At 38.3% G+C, this 17,439-nt stretch overlaps 1 protein-coding gene across 2 annotated transcripts; it reads left to right on the forward strand.

Annotated features, from left to right (window-relative positions):
• Positions 1 to 26: 26 nt before the first annotated feature.
• Positions 27 to 16,386, forward strand: RAB2B (RAB2B, member RAS oncogene family). 2 transcript variants are annotated; one of them, XM_081050309.1, is made up of 8 exons: positions 27 to 206; positions 534 to 605; positions 3,014 to 3,081; positions 8,442 to 8,524; positions 8,738 to 8,830; positions 11,963 to 12,074; positions 12,662 to 12,730; positions 13,403 to 16,386. In XM_081050309.1, the coding sequence occupies exons 3-8, from the start codon at positions 3,034 to 3,036 to the stop codon at positions 13,508 to 13,510; spliced, it is 513 nt and encodes a 170-aa protein (XP_080906435.1). In that variant the 5' UTR covers positions 27 to 206; positions 534 to 605; positions 3,014 to 3,033; the 3' UTR covers positions 13,511 to 16,386. The 2 variants fall into 2 exon arrangements, with proteins under 2 accessions (XP_080906435.1, XP_080906434.1); XM_081050308.1 differs by having other exon boundaries at positions 194 to 303; positions 13,403 to 16,165.
• Positions 16,387 to 17,439: the final 1,053 nt, after the last annotated feature.

Raw genomic sequence — 17,439 nt, forward strand, 5'->3', positions numbered from 1 at the left:
ACGAGTCAGACCCGGGAAGGCTAGCTATCGCCCCCTGGAGCTTGGTGGTATAATGGCACATAAGAGTGTTACAGGCGTCCCTGGAATGGGTGTCTGGGTATTACCGTTGCTCCGACCAAGAGAGGATTTCTGGGGAGAGCAATAGAGATGTGATCTGGGCTAGAGGGGCTGGAGGTCGGCGGATTGAGTGGCTAGACCGGCCGGAGGTAAGTGGCTGTAGAAGTCGGGCGGACCCGGAATCCAGAGGAAACGGGACCATGACTTACGCTTATCTTTTCAAATATATCATTATCGGGGACACAGGTAAACAGCGGGCGAGTGCCCTCATAGCTGGGGCGGGGACTCGAAGTTCCCAATTCGGGTCGTGGGGGCGGGGCTCAGTGGGCTGGGCGGTTAGGTGAAGAGGGGGCGGGGGCAGGGCGGCCGGGGGCGGGGCTCGGGGCTCCCGGCTCCCCTTCCCCAGTCCCGGACACCCCAACACGGGACCGCTCCCGGGAGGCGTGACTCCTTGAGCGTGCGTCCTCCTCTTTAAGGTGTGGGGAAGTCATGTCTCCTCCTGCAGTTTACAGACAAGCGGTTCCAGCCTGTTCATGACCTCACAATAGGTAAGTGCATCTACCTGTGCCTGAACAGATAATGAAATATGACTAGCTAAAGTGAAAAGTTAGCAGCCTTCAGGGTTCAAAAGAAAAAGTTAGCTCCCCCTACTTTTAAAATAGTCCGAAGTTGTGTTAAATGAAGAGTGACCAATCAAATGCTGTAAATGGGGAGTAGTGTAATGGGGAGCAAATAATTGAAAAGTAACTTTAGAGATGAGCATGAGGTATGAATAAGTTTTTTTTTTCTTTTCCAAATGCAATTTGAATGTTTGGAAAATCCCACGAAAGCTAACTAATTCAAAAACTCACCTTGCTTTGCCGTAAATTAGTGCTAGCCTCACGTGTGTGTGTGTGTGTGTGTGTGTGTGTGTGTTAAGTAATTACCAATATACAGATTTTTGTGTGTGTTGGAAAGGAAGAAGAAAATTCAAGAGTCATCCTAGACTTAAAAGGTAGCTGAAACTAAGAACTTTTTAAAAAAAGTGTGAGAGAGTTCCAGGAGATTCTGGAAAGTATAAATGTTTCCCACATATTTGTGATAAGGCATGGCCTGATGGGGCTTTAGCAACCCTTTCCCCATAATATCGATAACCTCAGCCGAAATAAAGAATGCATACAAAACTAGCCTTCTTGCCATGCAAATACAGTTTCTGAATAAAATCCCTAGCTCCCATTCTTACCATATTGCCATCTACAGTCCCACCTTATTGAGATCTGAAGATACTACTGCTCCCACAGGACTTATTCAGAGCCAAATAACTAATGGTGTTAGAAAATAATTTAGAGGGTAGCATCAACAGGAAAATACTTTTCTGGAAATGAATGTTAAGTGGACGCCCACACTGTGATAAACTAATGATACAGTGTGTAAAAAGGCAAACATTGTGCCTGCCCTTAAGTAGCTTATAGTCTTCTGGTGTAGCAGGTGGGGCTGGGGGTAGATACAGTATACTGACAAGTAAATTTGTGTTGCAAAAAGGGAGGAGAGGATGCCACCTTTATCAGGAAAGGCTGAAAACTGAAGAATGAGCAGGACTTAGCCAGGCAAAGGGGATATAGAGATGAGGGAAAAGTGATCAGGGCAGGAAAGAACATATGCAGAAGCTTATGAATAACAGAGATCAGGCTACCTTTGGAAAACTGAAAGTAATTTAACACGTTTGGAGCATGAAATTTGAAGTGGAGAATGACAAAAAATAAAGCTAGAAAATAAAATAGAGACCAAGTTTTGAGACACCTGAAGGCAATAGGATTAAATGACAAGTTTTAAAGCGGAGGAATGACGTGATCAAGTTTTCCCCAGAGTCCAATATATGCTGTTTCTTTCTGAAGTCAATCCTTTGTACCAAAATAAACAAGGAAGTTGGATAGAAAATATGTGCAAAATGAAGGGTCTCTGAGTGCATAACTAGAGAAAGTTGCATAAAAGCAGACAAAGTTTTATTTTTCAATTCTTCCCCATTGAAATTCCATTCCTATTGTCCAGAAGGAAAAAAAAAGTGACTTTTTGCAGTAGCTATCACTATTCTTGATGAAGCAGTCTAGAGTAGTAAGAAACATTTTTTTTTTATATCTTACTGACTTCAGCACCTTAGAGTTGAGGGCGATATTTTGATATATTGTATGTGGGACCACTGAATAGGTGCATGTCAGCCCATTAGTAAAAGCTAGATTAGTCCTCTTTCTTACTTGGAAATCAGAATTCCTCAAGTAAAGTACTGTATAAAAAATAGGAAATAGGACAAATTGTCTGACATATGATCAAGTGTTTTTAATGTAAGTGACCTTTGATTTTTAATCTTTGTCCTGATCTTACCTTGAAAGAAGATGCCAGGTAAACCAAAGTCTTTATTGAGACTGTCAGTTTCCATACTCCTATGAGGAAGGCTATTTTCTGATGAACTCTGGGAATTATTGGAGATCTGAAATATATCATTTTTGAGAACTTATTTCTTAGATAGGCTCTTTTCTCAAAAAATCTAGAATTGCAAAAAAATATTGTTCCATATAGAGAAGTAGAGAGTGACTTTGAGAAAAATGCTAGGAAATATTTTTTTAAATTTTAGAAGTTTTTTAAAAAGTTACAAAAGTAAACATTATCAAGTTAAGCATTAATTAACATTGCTAAAAATTTACTCACCTTTTCTATTTGACTTCTTAATTCCTTTTATCTCCATATCTGCTTTTTGGTTACATTCTTGAAGTCATTATCACCTAGAACACAGTTTTTAATTCTAGAAAAGAAATGAGACTTCAAGAAACAAAAAACTAATTGGCTCAAACAGTGGTAATAGGCTTAGTGGCACTGAGTGCAGACAGGACAAGTCACTAGCACATTGAAAAATAGCATGAACTTCTCACTCAACATGGCTGTTCATGACAATCACATTTTTTCTCTTGGTCTTCACTGACAGGTGTGGAGTTTGGGGCCCGTATGGTCAACATTGATGGAAAACAAATCAAACTGCAAATCTGGGATACGGTGAGAGAGGACAAAATAATTTACTCCCTGACCAAGATTCAAATACAACACTAAAGTCTGATGGAGGGGGAAGGGCTATGAGGTTGGGAGCTAATGGTGGAGATCAGAGTAGGGGTAGAGTGAAGTTGAAGATATAGGGAAGCTTTCATTTTCTTCTGTTACAGTTACAGATGAATGTCACATTTTTAAATTTTTGTTTTAAATTACCTACATAATATATGAGTCTGTTCTAGTAAAAAATAAAAGCAAACAATATAAGTGTATAGAGTAAAAAGTTAAATTCCCCTTTGCGCACATAAACCTCTCTCCCTCCCAATCTTGGTTTCTGCGTTACCAGAGTAAACCACTATCATTGATTCAGACTTTTTCTCTGTATTTAGATACATAAATAGAAACAAATATATGGTAGTGGTTTTGCTTTTGTTAGTTTTTAGAATTGTGAGAAAACAGACCTAGCTTTGTGACTAAGGTATTTTTTTTTTTTTAGCAATCTTTATGTTTTGTAGACTTTCCCATGTCAGTACATACAAATCTACCTTATTTCTTTTTTTAATTTTTTTAAATTTTAAAGTCACTTTATTTTATTTCTTTTTAAATTAGTTTTAGGTGTGCAAAACAATGTAATAGTTAAATATTTACACCCCTCACAAAGTGATAACCTCCTCCAGTCTAATATCCCTCTGACATCGTGTATTGCTGTTACAATTCCATTGACTGTATTCCCTATGCTGTACTCAGCATTTTGTGACTACACACACACACACACACACACACACACACACACTTATTTATTTATTTATTTATTTATTTATTTATTTATTTATTTATAGTTGACATTCAATATTATTCAGCTTCAGCCTCAGGTGTATAGTACAGTGGTCAGGACTCTACCCAGTCCATGAAGTGGTCTTCCTAATAAGAGAAGTGCCACCATACAAAATTTTACAACATTATTGATTGTATTTCCCAAACTGTCTTTCATATCCCCATGGCAATATTGTGTCTACTAATTTGTACTTCCTAATTCGTTTACCTTCTCTCCCATCCCCACCCCCTCCCATCTAGCAACCATCAGTTTGTTTGTTTTTCTCTTATATCTCTGAGTCCATTTCCATTTTGTTTGTTCATTTATTCTGTTCTTTAGATTCTACATGTAAGTGAAATCATATGTTATTTGTCTTTCTCCATCTGACTTATTTCACATAATATTCTCTAGGTCCATCCATGTTGTAGCAATTGGTAAGATTTCATTGTTGTTTATGGCCATTGTATAAATGTACCATAGTTTCTTTATCCAGTCATCTACTGATGGGCATTTCGATTGTTTCCATGTCTTGGCTATTGTGACTAACACTGCAATAAACATAGGGGTGCATATATTTTTTCGAATTAGTGTTTTGGATTTCTCTGGATAGATACCCAACAGTGGAATTGCTGGGTCATAAGGTAATTCCATTCTACCTCATTTTTAAAAATCACTGCATAGGATCATAGAATGTCTGTTCCATAATTTATTTAACCATCCTCCCATTGATGAAAATTTCGGTTTCCAATTTTTCACCACTGCAAAGTTTCATTGATCATTCTTATTTATTACATCTTTATGCAAATATTTGAGGATTTCTGTGGGCTTCCTGCCCAGAAATGGAAATTCTGGGTCAAGGTTATGCATATTTTAAAATTTGACAAATGTAGTACTGCCAAAATTTAGTTTGACTTAATGTAATTTTGCTTTATCCACATAAATTGTTTTCATGTGCATTATCTCAATTTGGTTTGTACTTTTGTTTTCTTTAAGAAAAATAATGTTCAGTCTCTATTTCAAGTTTAAGGGAGGTAGCACATATTCCTACTATTCAGCTAAAATCTCTTCCTGTTTTTGATTAATTCATAGTATTTGATTCTATTTCTTCTCAGAATTGAGAGCTGAAGCCCTTATATCTACAAGCCGTTCACAAGTGATTTTTTTCTTTTTTTCCACCCTTTCCCCTCTACCTACCCGATGTTACCCAACACATGCAGGTGTCTGTCTTAAAAGTAGTTACTTGGTGCTCTAGACCCTTTTTGCACAGAGTCCTTTTCTGTTAGCCTCATTACCACTTTTGGATGCACTGACTGATCAGCTGCTTTTAACTGGCATGATATTGTCCTGTGCATTTGAAGTTGTATTTGCAAGCGTTTTAATAACCTTTTGCCCTTCTAATCAGATTTTTCATTTTAACCATATTGGCTTGCCCTAATTAGAGGAAGATGAGTCACTTCACAGCCCTGATAGTAGTAGCACTAGCCAGATAACTCTAAAACTTCCAAACTTGCTTCTTTTGGCCAGTTTTGTCTCTAGCTTTTTCCTCCCAATAAAGCCTAAATGGTATTACTCTATATCTGTTGTTCAAAGTTAAGTTTATATATTTCTTAAACAGCTGCCACTTATTTCCTTCTCCTTTTATTGTTGGGGTCCAACGTTTTTTGGTCATTATTAATCCAAGTAAGTTTTGCAACTCCTTTTTTATTATCCCTTGGTTTTTGTATTTCCCACAAAGATATATTTGGCCCGCTAAGAAGTCCACAGGACAAATTCTGAGGAGGTGACAAAGAGTGGAGCCTGTGGGTGTCAAGACTGGTACTAGCTAGATTCTGCCTTCTTAACTTAAACCTCTGTCATTTCCAAAACTGTATCTTTTGACGCCAGGAGACATAGTAGCTGCCAGTTAGAGGTACGGTCATGGTCATAGAGTGTCTGAGTGTTGGCTTGCTGACCTTTTTCCCCTTAAGTGGTAATGTGAAACATGATGGACCATAAAATAAGAAAGTTGAGAGCCATTGCTCTGTTGAGATGATCCTCAAGAACCATATGGCCTGATAGTCACTTGAGATGCAACTGGCCTGGTTCTTTTCTACTTCCTTTTAGTAATTGCTTTGAGATTGGACTAATCTTTGTTGAGTAATAAAAAAAAAAAAAAATCAGATTTCAGAATACTGGGTTTTTCTATTTATTTTGAAAATTTTAAGAGATTCCTACCTATAATGTATGTGTCCTTACACTCTCCATGTAAGCCAGACGTTTGTCCCTTATCATCTCTGATCCCCTGTCCATTGTGTAGCCCTCTTGGCTTCCCATTTCATTGACTCCATTCTTCACTTCCAAAGCCATCCTACATGCAGATGTTTCAGGATTACCATGAAGGGTATTTTTAAAGAGACCAAGTTACCCAGTTTTTTGTTGTCACTGTTCTGGTTATTGAGAAGGATTTATAGAGCCATGTTACTTCTTTTTCTCTTTCTTCATTCTGTATGTATAGTTACCCAAATAACCATGCTAAATGAAGAGGCATTGTACCATAGCTAATATAAAATAGTGATTAAATAATCCCAAATTCATTTGTGTTTTACTTTGGAATGCATTTTGATTCTTAGGAAATAAGCGTATCTGACTCTATAGGAATTGATACTTCTAACTACATATCTTTATAATATGATGCTTCCACTTGAGAGAAAATAGAAAACTGCTAATTCTCTTTATCAAACCTCCATCTTAGTCTTTGCTGCTTCAGACTTTTTTACTGGGGATGGACAAACGTACCTCAGACTGATGCAGAGCAGCCCAAATTGAACTGCTCACTCTTTCTAGCATATTGGCTCACAAACTTTGGTTTATGAACTGGACTGAGATAAAGAAGTGAAGTGATTTGATTTGAAAAGGCATTTTCTGATGACCCACTGGCAGAATTTTCAGCTGCTAAAATTAAATGCTGCCATGTGATTCAACCATCATGTGGGCCTCCCTTAAGCTTTCTCTTTTAGATCCCAGTAGGCCACAGGGAAAGAGGGTCTTTCAACAATAGCTGGAGAGGGAAAAAAGTCAGTAACAGATAAAAGCAAAACAGGAATTAATTTAAGACATAAAACGATTAGTCAATAAATAAAACTTTGAGTTCTTGGAGGGAAAAAGTATGTTTTATATCTTAAAGCATTACTAATATTACCAACAAATTCTATAGAATTATTTTTGGATTCTCATGTTCTAACTGGTATGCTACTCAACAAAACATCTGTATGATTCTTGTGTTGTGGGAAAGGAAACCTTAGAATTAGTGTGCTGGAATTCTCTTCTCACCTTCAAATCTGGGTTTAGATTATATGATGTAATGGCTACGGGAACAAACATTTGTGCTAGGAAGTACTAGGATCCTAAGTTTAACTTATGTATTCAGCATTAATAGACTTTATAACTTTTGGCTAGTTACTGAACTTATCGCTTTGAGCCTCATTTTTCACACTTGTGTTTTGTTAGTATCATCACTATTATTGTTGTTATACTATAAGAAAGCCATTAATTTTCCCATGTCCACATTTTAGTTTTCACATCTTTAAAATATGAACAGTAGTCTTCCTTCCCTACCTTTATATAGGGATATAAGGATAAGTGACTTCAAGAATGTGAAAACTTTCTTAATAGGGTAGATTCATTGCCCAGGGTATTCATATTATTATTTAAAAGATGTTTTTGCTTCCTTTAAGGGGGAAAAAAAACACCTATTCCATCAGGAAAGCAAAAGTACCCAGTATGTGGGGGCATTAATAAATCGCTCAGTTATGAGAAAAACTTAGTATCTTGACCCCAACTGGAAATGAGATTAGAATGTGAACAGTTGGATTTTTTTAAGAGAAACTCTGTCCTGGGCCCTGGGCTTCTTTCCCTGTTCCTTATTCCTATTTGCCATGACAAAAATCTCAGCAAAGGGACATTTTGGTAGTCCTGCTTTTATTAGTGGAACACTAAAGGTCAATTAGCATATGCCCAATTTAAGTGCTTGGTATCTGACTAATTTTCTAGGTTGATCCATTAAAATGAAATTTCCATTGGACGGGATATTGGCATTCTAAGATAATTCTCTTTTTTACAGATAAAGGAATAGAAACAGAAAAGAAATATTAATTTCATGTGTTCAACATCATGTTTGGATTGACAGTACAACACACTCTGAGTTTCTAGTCCTGTTTCCAGTTTTTCTTTGCTAGGGGATATTAGGAAATGTATGGAAATGTGTCTGATTATCACACGGACTGTGGGGTGCTATGGCACTTAGTGGCTGGGAACCAGGGGTGTTAGTCAGCAATTTGATAGGTGGTCTTACAGGAAGAATTGACCTACCCAAAATATCAATTGCATTCCCTTTGAAAAATATTAATTTCCCACCTGGGTTTCTCTGTGGGCGGTCATGTTTCCTTTCCCTGATTCTCTTTTCTTAATAGGAATTATTTAAAAAATTAAGTCCTTTGTGTTAGTGGCATGTGATCACAGTTCTCTGGAAATAACCTGGTTTTGTTGGGATTTTTTTGTTGCCATGTTGGTGGGAAAGGCTGGGCAAGAATCCTTCCGTTCTATCACCCGTTCCTACTACAGGGGAGCAGCTGGAGCACTGCTGGTGTACGACATTACGAGGTGAGTCAGATCTGATGAGGGGGAGGGAGGCTCTTCCCTATGGTCTCAAAATCTTTTTCTTTTCTGTCTACTGATGCTGGTAAGAATGCTGAAGAAGAATGGCCTAATATTTTTCTTTACACATATAGCCTTTCTCCTTTTCCCATACATTTGGAATTTCTTTGTCATCTTGAAATGGGCCTCAGACCCACTTTCTAAACTTTTCTGCTGTAGGCGTGAAACCTTCAACCATCTGACCTCATGGTTGGAAGATGCTCGGCAACATTCTAGCTCCAACATGGTTATCATGCTGATCGGGAATAAAAGGTAAAATTTTATTTGAATAAATAGTACGAATCGTCATCTAGGTACTCTATAGACATTGAATCACTTGGTCCCCAAACTCTTTTAGTATACGGTGCTCTTAATACCTCAGTAAAAAAAAATATTGTGGTGAAATATCTATAACATAAAATTTACCCTTTGAATCATTTCTGAGTGTACTGTTCTTTGGAATTAAGAATGTTCATGTTGTTCTGCAACTACCACCACCATCCATCTCCAGAACTTTTTCATCTTCCCAAACTGAAACTGTGTTCCCATAAAACAATAATTCCATATCCTCCATCTCACCGGCCTTAGCAACTACCATTCTACTTTCTGTCTCTGTGAATCTGACTACTTTAGGCACCTCATATAAGTGAAATCATACAGTATTTGTTCCTTTGTGACTGGCTTATTTCTTTTAGCATAATGCTCTCCAGGTTTATCCATATTGTTGCATGTGTCAGAATTTCCTTCTTTCTTAAGGCTGAATAGTATTCCATTGAATGTGTTTACCACATTACCACATTTTGTTTATTCGAACAAAATGTGGTAAACACATTGATGGACACTTGGGTTGCTTCCACCTTTTGGCTATTGTGAATAATGCTGCTGTCAACATGGGTGTACAAATATCTATCCCTGCTTTCGATTCTTTTTGGTATATACCCAGAAGTAGAATTGTTGGATCTTATTGTAATTCTATGTTTAATTTTTGGAGGTACTGCCATACTGTTTTTCATAGTGGCTATACCATTTTACATCCCTACCAGCAATGCACAAGGGGTCTAGTTTCTCCACAGCTTCCTCAATACTTTTTATTTTCAGTAAATTTTTCTATGGCACTCATAAGCCAAAACAAATAACAGTTTTGTTATTAAATAGATCTAAACAACGTAAGTGTTTTTGTCATAACAACTTAATAACTGTTTGAAAAATGGAAAGCATAAATTAAAACAAAATTTAAAAAAAATTTTTTTTTCTTAAATAGTCATAATTACTACCAGTAATGACCTGTGTGTATCTGTTGGGCATTGCATAGCTTATTAAACCTTGAAATCAAGATTGGACACTTTTACTCTCACTTGCTGTTCCAAATTGATTTTTGCACAATGCTTGCTTTTTATCACAGCAGCTGCCAAAAATTCAGCTTCACAAAGATATGAAGCAATAAATGGCATCTACTGTGGTCTGATATTGACACTGAACTATCTTAAGCTTGTAATTCATGTGGCGGTCTGATGCTGAATGTTGCTGTGGATGTGGCAGCCTTGTGAGTTTGTGTAGTGCCTGCATCGCACTGTTTGAGAACTGCGGCCACAGACTAATTGTACTCATTTATTGGGTCAACCAATTTATGGAAAACCTACTCCGTCCTAGACACTGTGCCAGACTTTGAGTGCTCAAGGTTAAAAAAAAACAACCTCTTACCCATCTTCCCATAGAGCTTCCCAGGGAGGATCTAGTGGGGACGTAGATACTAAATATAAAATGATTTGTATCTTATTATAAATTGTGATAAGTGCAGTGAAGGGAAAAAAGGCTGCTATGAAAGGATTAACAAGATACCTATTTTTGATTAAGAGTGATATTTAAGCTGGAATCCAAAGGATGGTAAGAGTTCGGTGGGCAAAGATTTAAAAAAGAAAAACATCAGAAAGGGGAAAAAAACTTCGCGAAAGCCCTAACCTGGGAAGAAGCTGAGCAAGTTAGGGTATTGAAAGAAACCTGGTCTGGTTGGACTGAATCAAGGGGGAATGGTGCACGATGAGGTTGCAGAGTAGGCAGGGGACAGATCTCTTAGCACTAACAGGATTTAGGAAGGAGTTTGGGTTTTATTCTAAACACAGTAGGAAGCATTTAAGAGTCTTAAGCAGAAAAGTGGCTTGATCAAATTTTCAAAGATCTCTCTGGAGGGGAGGAGGGTTGAAGTGGGATCCCAGTTGCAGTACTCCAGGTGAGAGTACTAGGGTGATGATGCTGGAGAGAGAAAAGGATGATTTTAAGGTACATTTTGGAAATACCCCACTGGGGGATGGAGTGGGTATTTGGAGTGAAGGAGGGAAAGGTGTTAATAATGACATCTTGGTTTTTGGCTTGTGCCGTTGACTGAGATGCGGTAGCCTGGGGCAGAAGCAAGTTGGGAGGAAGAGATCAAGTTCCATTTTGATGTAAGTTTGAGGTGTTTTTTACACATCAGAGTGCAAAAGAAGATCAGACTATTGAACAAACAGATTTAGAGCTTAAAGGAGCATCTGGGCTAGAAATACACATTGGTGAGTGTTGACATTTAGATGGACAGTTCTTTCCTAGTCTTCACAGAGCTGATGAATAATAAATATACATTTTGTAGATTTGTTGTTCTTTAGTGGACTTACTCCTTGATGTTTATTTATCTTCATGGTTGAAAAACTGGAAACCTCCCAAATGAAAATTCCCAGTTTGAAAAGTGAAAATCAAACACTTCATCCTTAGTTATTCTGCAGCCTTTTATCCTGTCTTTCATAAAGTCTTTACATGCAACCCTGTTCCCTTTCTCAGTCCTTGACTGTATCTGCTTTCCCCTGTATCACCAAATTTTATCGTTTTCTCTGAATCCTTCGTTTCCCTGATAGCAAGCTGCTATTATACATGTTAGTAATGAGACTAGTAAGAGTTAAGGCGACTGTACTCTCCTTATTCCTGGTTCTCTCTCTCCTTGTGGAGTGATTCCAGTAAAGGAGGAAGATCCCATCACTATGGGATGGGCCATCTATCACTTTGTTCCTTTCTAACAACTGGAATTTCCCTTTCATCTTTTTTCCTTTGCTCTCACTGAATCTCATTCGAAAAAGAAGCTTAGAGCAAAGGCCTTGAGTATCTATGGGGCTTGCCTAACACTTTACACTTTTCTCTGTAATAGAGTAAGGTATTATCCCCAGGGATGCTGCAGCTGTCATGGGTCTGAAGAATATTTTCCAAGAGACCACAGAAATTACTAACCCTACATAAGAGAATACCATATAGTATCTACATTCTTTGTGTATTAACTGACAGTTGAAACAGCTATCGTATTCTTTTAGAACAAGGGTTTCTTCTTTCACTTGGATCTTCTTTCACTTTCACTTAGTTTTCTCCCCAATCAATCTCTTGCAGTGATTTAGAATCTCGCAGGGATGTGAAGAGAGAAGAAGGAGAGGCTTTTGCTCGGGAGCATGGACTTATATTCATGGAAACTTCAGCCAAAACAGCCTGCAATGTTGAAGAGGTACTATTTAGAAAAAATAGGGAAAGCTTTTCAGAGACTACACCGTATCTTTGTCCTTTTATTCAGAATTATCTTCTATAAGACACATCCTTTCCTTAAAGGATGTCTTTTGGTCATAGTGATTATATGTCTCTCTGTAAGGGAATCTCCCATTTCTTTTACCTTGATTTCTAAGGTTTTACTTTTGCTTTGGGTAACATTGTTTGTAAGTGTGGATTAGATTCCACTGTTACTTGTAAATCACTTTAGATGGAGGCACTAATGGGTTCCTGCTATAGTCATTTCTAAGCCTGGTGTTGACTGTATCTTCAGTAATTAATTGAGAGGAGAACCTGTTTTGTATGCAATGGGTGCCAACCTAGGAACCTTAGAGACATCTTGGGTCCATACCAAAACACCATATAATTCCCTTTTCTTTCTGAAACTACTCTCAATGGCTTTTGCAGAGACTTTGGGGAACCTTTTGTATTTTACTCTGTGTTCTCCTAAGGGTTCCTAATTCACCTTCAAAATCCAAATTGGAATAACATTTGTATTCAATTTCTCTACCTAAATAATAATAATAATATGATTTATGTCTCCCTTAGGCTTTCATTAATACAGCCAAAGAAATATATAGGAAGATCCAGCAGGGTTTATTTGATGTCCACAATGAGGTGAGAAAGGGCAGGGGTCTTTGTCTTAAACAGGACAGGAAGCTCCCTAGAATGTGAGCATTCCTTGTCTAACATCATACTATTTGAAGCTCTGCCGGGTCATACATGGTTTTTTTAATGTAGGTACACATAAATCTGTCCTCATTGTCTGTTTTTCTCTCAAGTCTGAGACCTAGAATGCTTAAAGCGATTTTAGTTGGTGATCCGAAAGGCTTATACAGTATGGGAGGTTTTCTTCGCAACCTCAGTTTTTTACGAATCCAGAGCATGGAGGAGGTGTAATTCTTAATTACTCAGCAGGGCCATTTCTATAAAGCAAATTCTAGGGCAAAACAAAAAAAATTATATACTACTTCTACTCTTTTTGCCTGCTCCTACTTTTATCTAATCACATCGTGATTCTGCATATAGCTATGAAACTTATAACAGTCACTTTAAAAATGGGCACAAAAGCCATTTCTAGTCGTCTATAATACTCATACACAGCTGGTCGTCTCATCTTTATTGTCACAGATTATTGTTCTACAGCAATCTGGATAGGGCACGAGGTAACTTGCCAAGCGCATATCTGCTTCTAGAAAATATAATGAATGATTTCTCCTTTTATCCCTCTCCTTTCTCCCATTTACTTTAGCACTTGAAGTGGGAACTGTTGCTTCTTTTCTTTTATAGGCAAATGGCATCAAGATCGGTCCCCAACAGTGTATTTCATCATCAGTGGGACCCAGCACCACCCAGAGGAACTCTGGTGATGTAGAGTCCAACTCTGGCTGCTGCTGAACATCTGGCCTGGACTCTTTTTTTTTTTTCCTTCCTGGAACAGCTTCAGATCAATAGGCTTAAAGAAAGAGGCCTTACTTGTAGCTGAGAAAAGCCTCTTTAAAGGTGTGATGTTTTACCTTTCCATTTAAAGACCTGGGAAGAATTTGGGCCCTTACTGACCTGTCCCTCTTCAGGGACGTGAGCATTCCCTATAGATTAGGGCTCTTCTCATCCTCCTGTTTTAATTTCTAAAAAGTTAGGATCAAAGTTGATTGTCATGATATTTCAAAAATAAATTCTTTTATAACTATATACAATCCGCTCCCCATGAAGAATTAGTAAAAGGGTCTAGGGCATTCCACTTGAGTAGTTTAGATTACTGGGATCTGGCTGGCCTTTGGACGATAGATCCTCCGTCTAGGAGTTTCACTGAGATTTTTTCACTTTCCACGTGGTAAGAGTTCTTGCAGAAGGCAATTCCTTCTACTTGAACTGCTCTTTATCATCCTATTGCTAGTTTCTCTGTCTTAGAGTAACTACAAAACTTTTGAGAGCAGTGGAGTTGCTCCTGGACCTGTGGCCACTTACCATAATTACTTGAAGCAAACATCTTTCCATGTTCGTTTTGTTTTAGGGGCCAGACCTAACATTGCAACCTCTCTCACCAAATAGACCCTTAGTTTCATCACACTCACTTCTTAATGAGACCTATTTAGATTTTTTATCCTAATCAAGCTGATCTGCTTACTTACTGGACATGACATATTTATTTGCACTTCTATGCCTTTGCACATGTGCCCTGCTCTCTGCTAACATTATACTCAAAGTCCAAAAATTTTCCTTCAGGAAGCCTCCTTTGACTGACCTTAGGACTTCTAAACAATTATTGACATAGTACCCCTTAGCTTTCATATATTATTTACCCATATGTATATTTATGTTACTTTGTAAATATGTTTTGTAGTTGTTTTGTGTGTGGAATTTGTCTTCCCATAAAGATTGTAAGCTCCTTGAGAGCAGGGACCATGTTATCCCTTTACTTTTGTAAACCACTCCTGCCATTCCTTCATAGTGCCTAGTGCTATTTACATGGTCATTGAATTTAACTGACATACTTAAAGACTTGGAACAGGTGTATTTTAGACAGCAGAGGAAGCAAAAGGCCTTAGAGTCATCCCTTTGCAACCCTGTCTCAATCTCTTCCATCTGCTTACCCTGGATTCTATATTGATCTTCTCCCTCTCCTCTCCCTTCCCTGGCTGTTTTCCTCCATCCCATGCAGCATGCCGTAAGGCTGCCTGCTTCTAAGCAGTCAAGTAAGTGGGTACTTCTCCAGCCATTCTTCTTTTCAAGAGCATGTGTACTATCCTAGCCAAATTTGCCTTTGCTTCCCTCATCATGCAGCCTTCTGGGTCAATTGCTATATCTTTTTTTTTTTTTTGCCTTGACATCCCATTCTCTTCCACAGCACTGAGGTCTCATAAATTTTTTAATTTTGTTATTGTTGATGAATTGTTTCATTATTAAATATATGCATGTATCCAAGCTGCTCATATTTCATGCGTCATTTCTGATTGTATCCCATACATAAGTAGACACTCTCCTTCTAGGAAATTGTATCAAAGATACTGGAAGAAGACTCCTTGAGATATGTTGATTTTGTACTGGATTCTTTCCCCATTAGTAGTAGTAATAGTTAACATTGCACCACAGGAAGTTGGAAGACATTTGGGGTATTGCTTTGATTATGCTTTTGTTTTGTTTTAAAAAATCCTACCTGATTCCAAAAAGGATTTGAGACTGTTGAATGTGGGGTTAGCCCCTCACACCAGAGATAAAACTAAAGTAAATATAACTTTATAGTTTCTGTATAGTTCTTTACCAACAAAATATCTTTAGTGATTGGGAAGCATCAGAGCATTGATCAAAGATAGAATTCTGCCTAATGCTGGTGCTTTCAGTCATTAAAGGATACCATTTTGATATTTTGGAGCGTATCTTTTCAATCCAAAATTCCACAACCAGTTCTACCATCCAAACCATTTATAACCTTCTGTACTTGGGTACTTCACCAATTCTGAGGGAAGCATGAGAAACAAAAATATCTGGGCAAATTCATGATCTGTGTAGATCACTGCTGATGTACTGAGTGCAATGCTTGTGAATTATGGAAAGTGGATCTCCCACCTCCATGTGAAGAATGGCAGTTATGATATAATATGGTATTGATTGGTTTTGAAGGTCAGGACCATTGGAAACCATATTATTTATAGCAGTCTAAGCCGTATAATTTATAGGTTATTGCAGATAGCAGAAATTACTAGACCAGGCATACTATTTCCCCTTTCTACAAGTCGGACAATTAAGTTTGCAACCTTTCTATGGTGTGCTTTCCACCTAATGCCTTTAACTGGTTCCTTTGATGGCAGGTTTATTTTGTATCAAACAAGCAGAAGAATAAAAGGTTCTGATTCTAGAAACTATGAATAAGATAATATCTGCATATACATTTACATACAAACACATTGTTCTGATAATCGTAACACTAACCTCAAATTTGATATAATGATAGCTGTCGCCAGGGGAGAATTTGGCCAACAGGCTTTGTTCAATATATAGAGAAATGTATTTGGCCCACTCTTATCATTTTTGTGATAAAATATTGACTCATATGACTCCTTAAGGTCTCTGAGCTCCTACCTTGTGTGATCATACGAATATGTTATTCCTTGAGAAATTCCTTTAATGATTTGGAAAGATTCCCGTCATTCACGAGTTCAAAAAACAAAAACTTCTTGTAGAATGCAGCGATTTAGACTAGAAAACACAGGAAAATGTTTCTCATTAAGCACAAGAGAATTTCAGTCATAATAAAATTATTTCCTTTCCAACTTAAAGTCGGTTATTAGAAATTGCTCTCTGCAGCCAGTGTTTTTAAGGCTGCCCCTAATGGCCCTCTTCCTTACATATAATTTCTCCTTTAAGGCTTCCATCATTTGCTTTATCTGTATCCACAAGTAGTTTGAGTCTATTGATGAATTTAGGCCTTTTTAAAAACAAAGTTCTTCCCTAAATCCTATTTGTACTGTCAAAGTCAGAACACTGGAAAACTTGAAAGTGAAGCATACGGATTAGATGCATCTAGAATACATACATTAACCTACGTTGGTCTTATGCTGATATCCCGAGGAGTGAGGTGTCTATAAAGGATTATTTCAGGAACTGGGAAAACTGTCATTCTAAGAATTCATTTTTATTAATAGCTTCTTTGATTTGGTAGGATCGCTTTACTCCTGTGGGGGGGGGGTGGTTGCCTCTTACCACAGTCAGCATTATCCCAGAGTTTCTCCCCATCATAACTGAGGGACATTCTGATTATATAAAGGAGACTATGTTGGCGCTGGACCTAAGTAGTCCGACAGAACGCCGAAAAGAGCTTCAAATTCTTTAAGCACTCCCTCCTCCCTCTCTCCAAGGCACCAGCCCGATCCAAGATGGCTTCCCAGAAACAGGTAACTAAATGTTTTAGTTTAGAGCGCCCCCAACTGCGGGGGTCAAAAAAAAAAAAAAACGCCAAAGAGGACTGAACCCCTGCGAACTGAACCTTCGGAAGCGAGCTACCGCCAGATTTTTATTTTCAATCAGGCATATCTGTGGTTGCCTACGTACCCTTCTCAGCCCTTTAGGACCTCCCACCCTCGAGAGACTTCCTGGATGGCACTCACACTACCGTGCTTGGAGAGGCCGGGCGTCGGCCCTGCCATTGGTGGGAGGGAGCGTAGGTGGGCGGAGCCGAGCTAGAACGGACTACTAGCAAGCTGGATTGAGGCGAGGGCTGGCCATGCTCCGCCGGAAGGCGCCTTGTTCTCCGAAAGGGTGAGTTGAAACGCTGGCTGGAAAGCAAACACCAGGACTGGTTCAGGTAGGCTTCCCGCTCACGCCTGCTC

The sequence above is a fragment of the Rhinolophus hipposideros genome (genome assembly GCF_964194185.1).
Source record: "Rhinolophus hipposideros genome assembly, chromosome: 5".
Lineage (NCBI taxonomy): Eukaryota > Metazoa > Chordata > Mammalia > Chiroptera > Rhinolophidae > Rhinolophus > Rhinolophus hipposideros.

Coding starts and splice junctions, on each gene's coding strand:
- RAB2B (XM_081050308.1), top strand. CDS start 258: ATGACTTACGCTTATCTTTTCAAATATATCATTATCGGGGACACAG. Junction 8,831..11,962: donor ATGCTGATCGGGAATAAAAG/GTAAAATTTTAT, acceptor AATCTCTTGCAG/TGATTTAGAATCTCGCAGGG. Junction 12,075..12,661: donor CAGCCTGCAATGTTGAAGAG/GTACTATTTAGA, acceptor TGTCTCCCTTAG/GCTTTCATTAATACAGCCAA.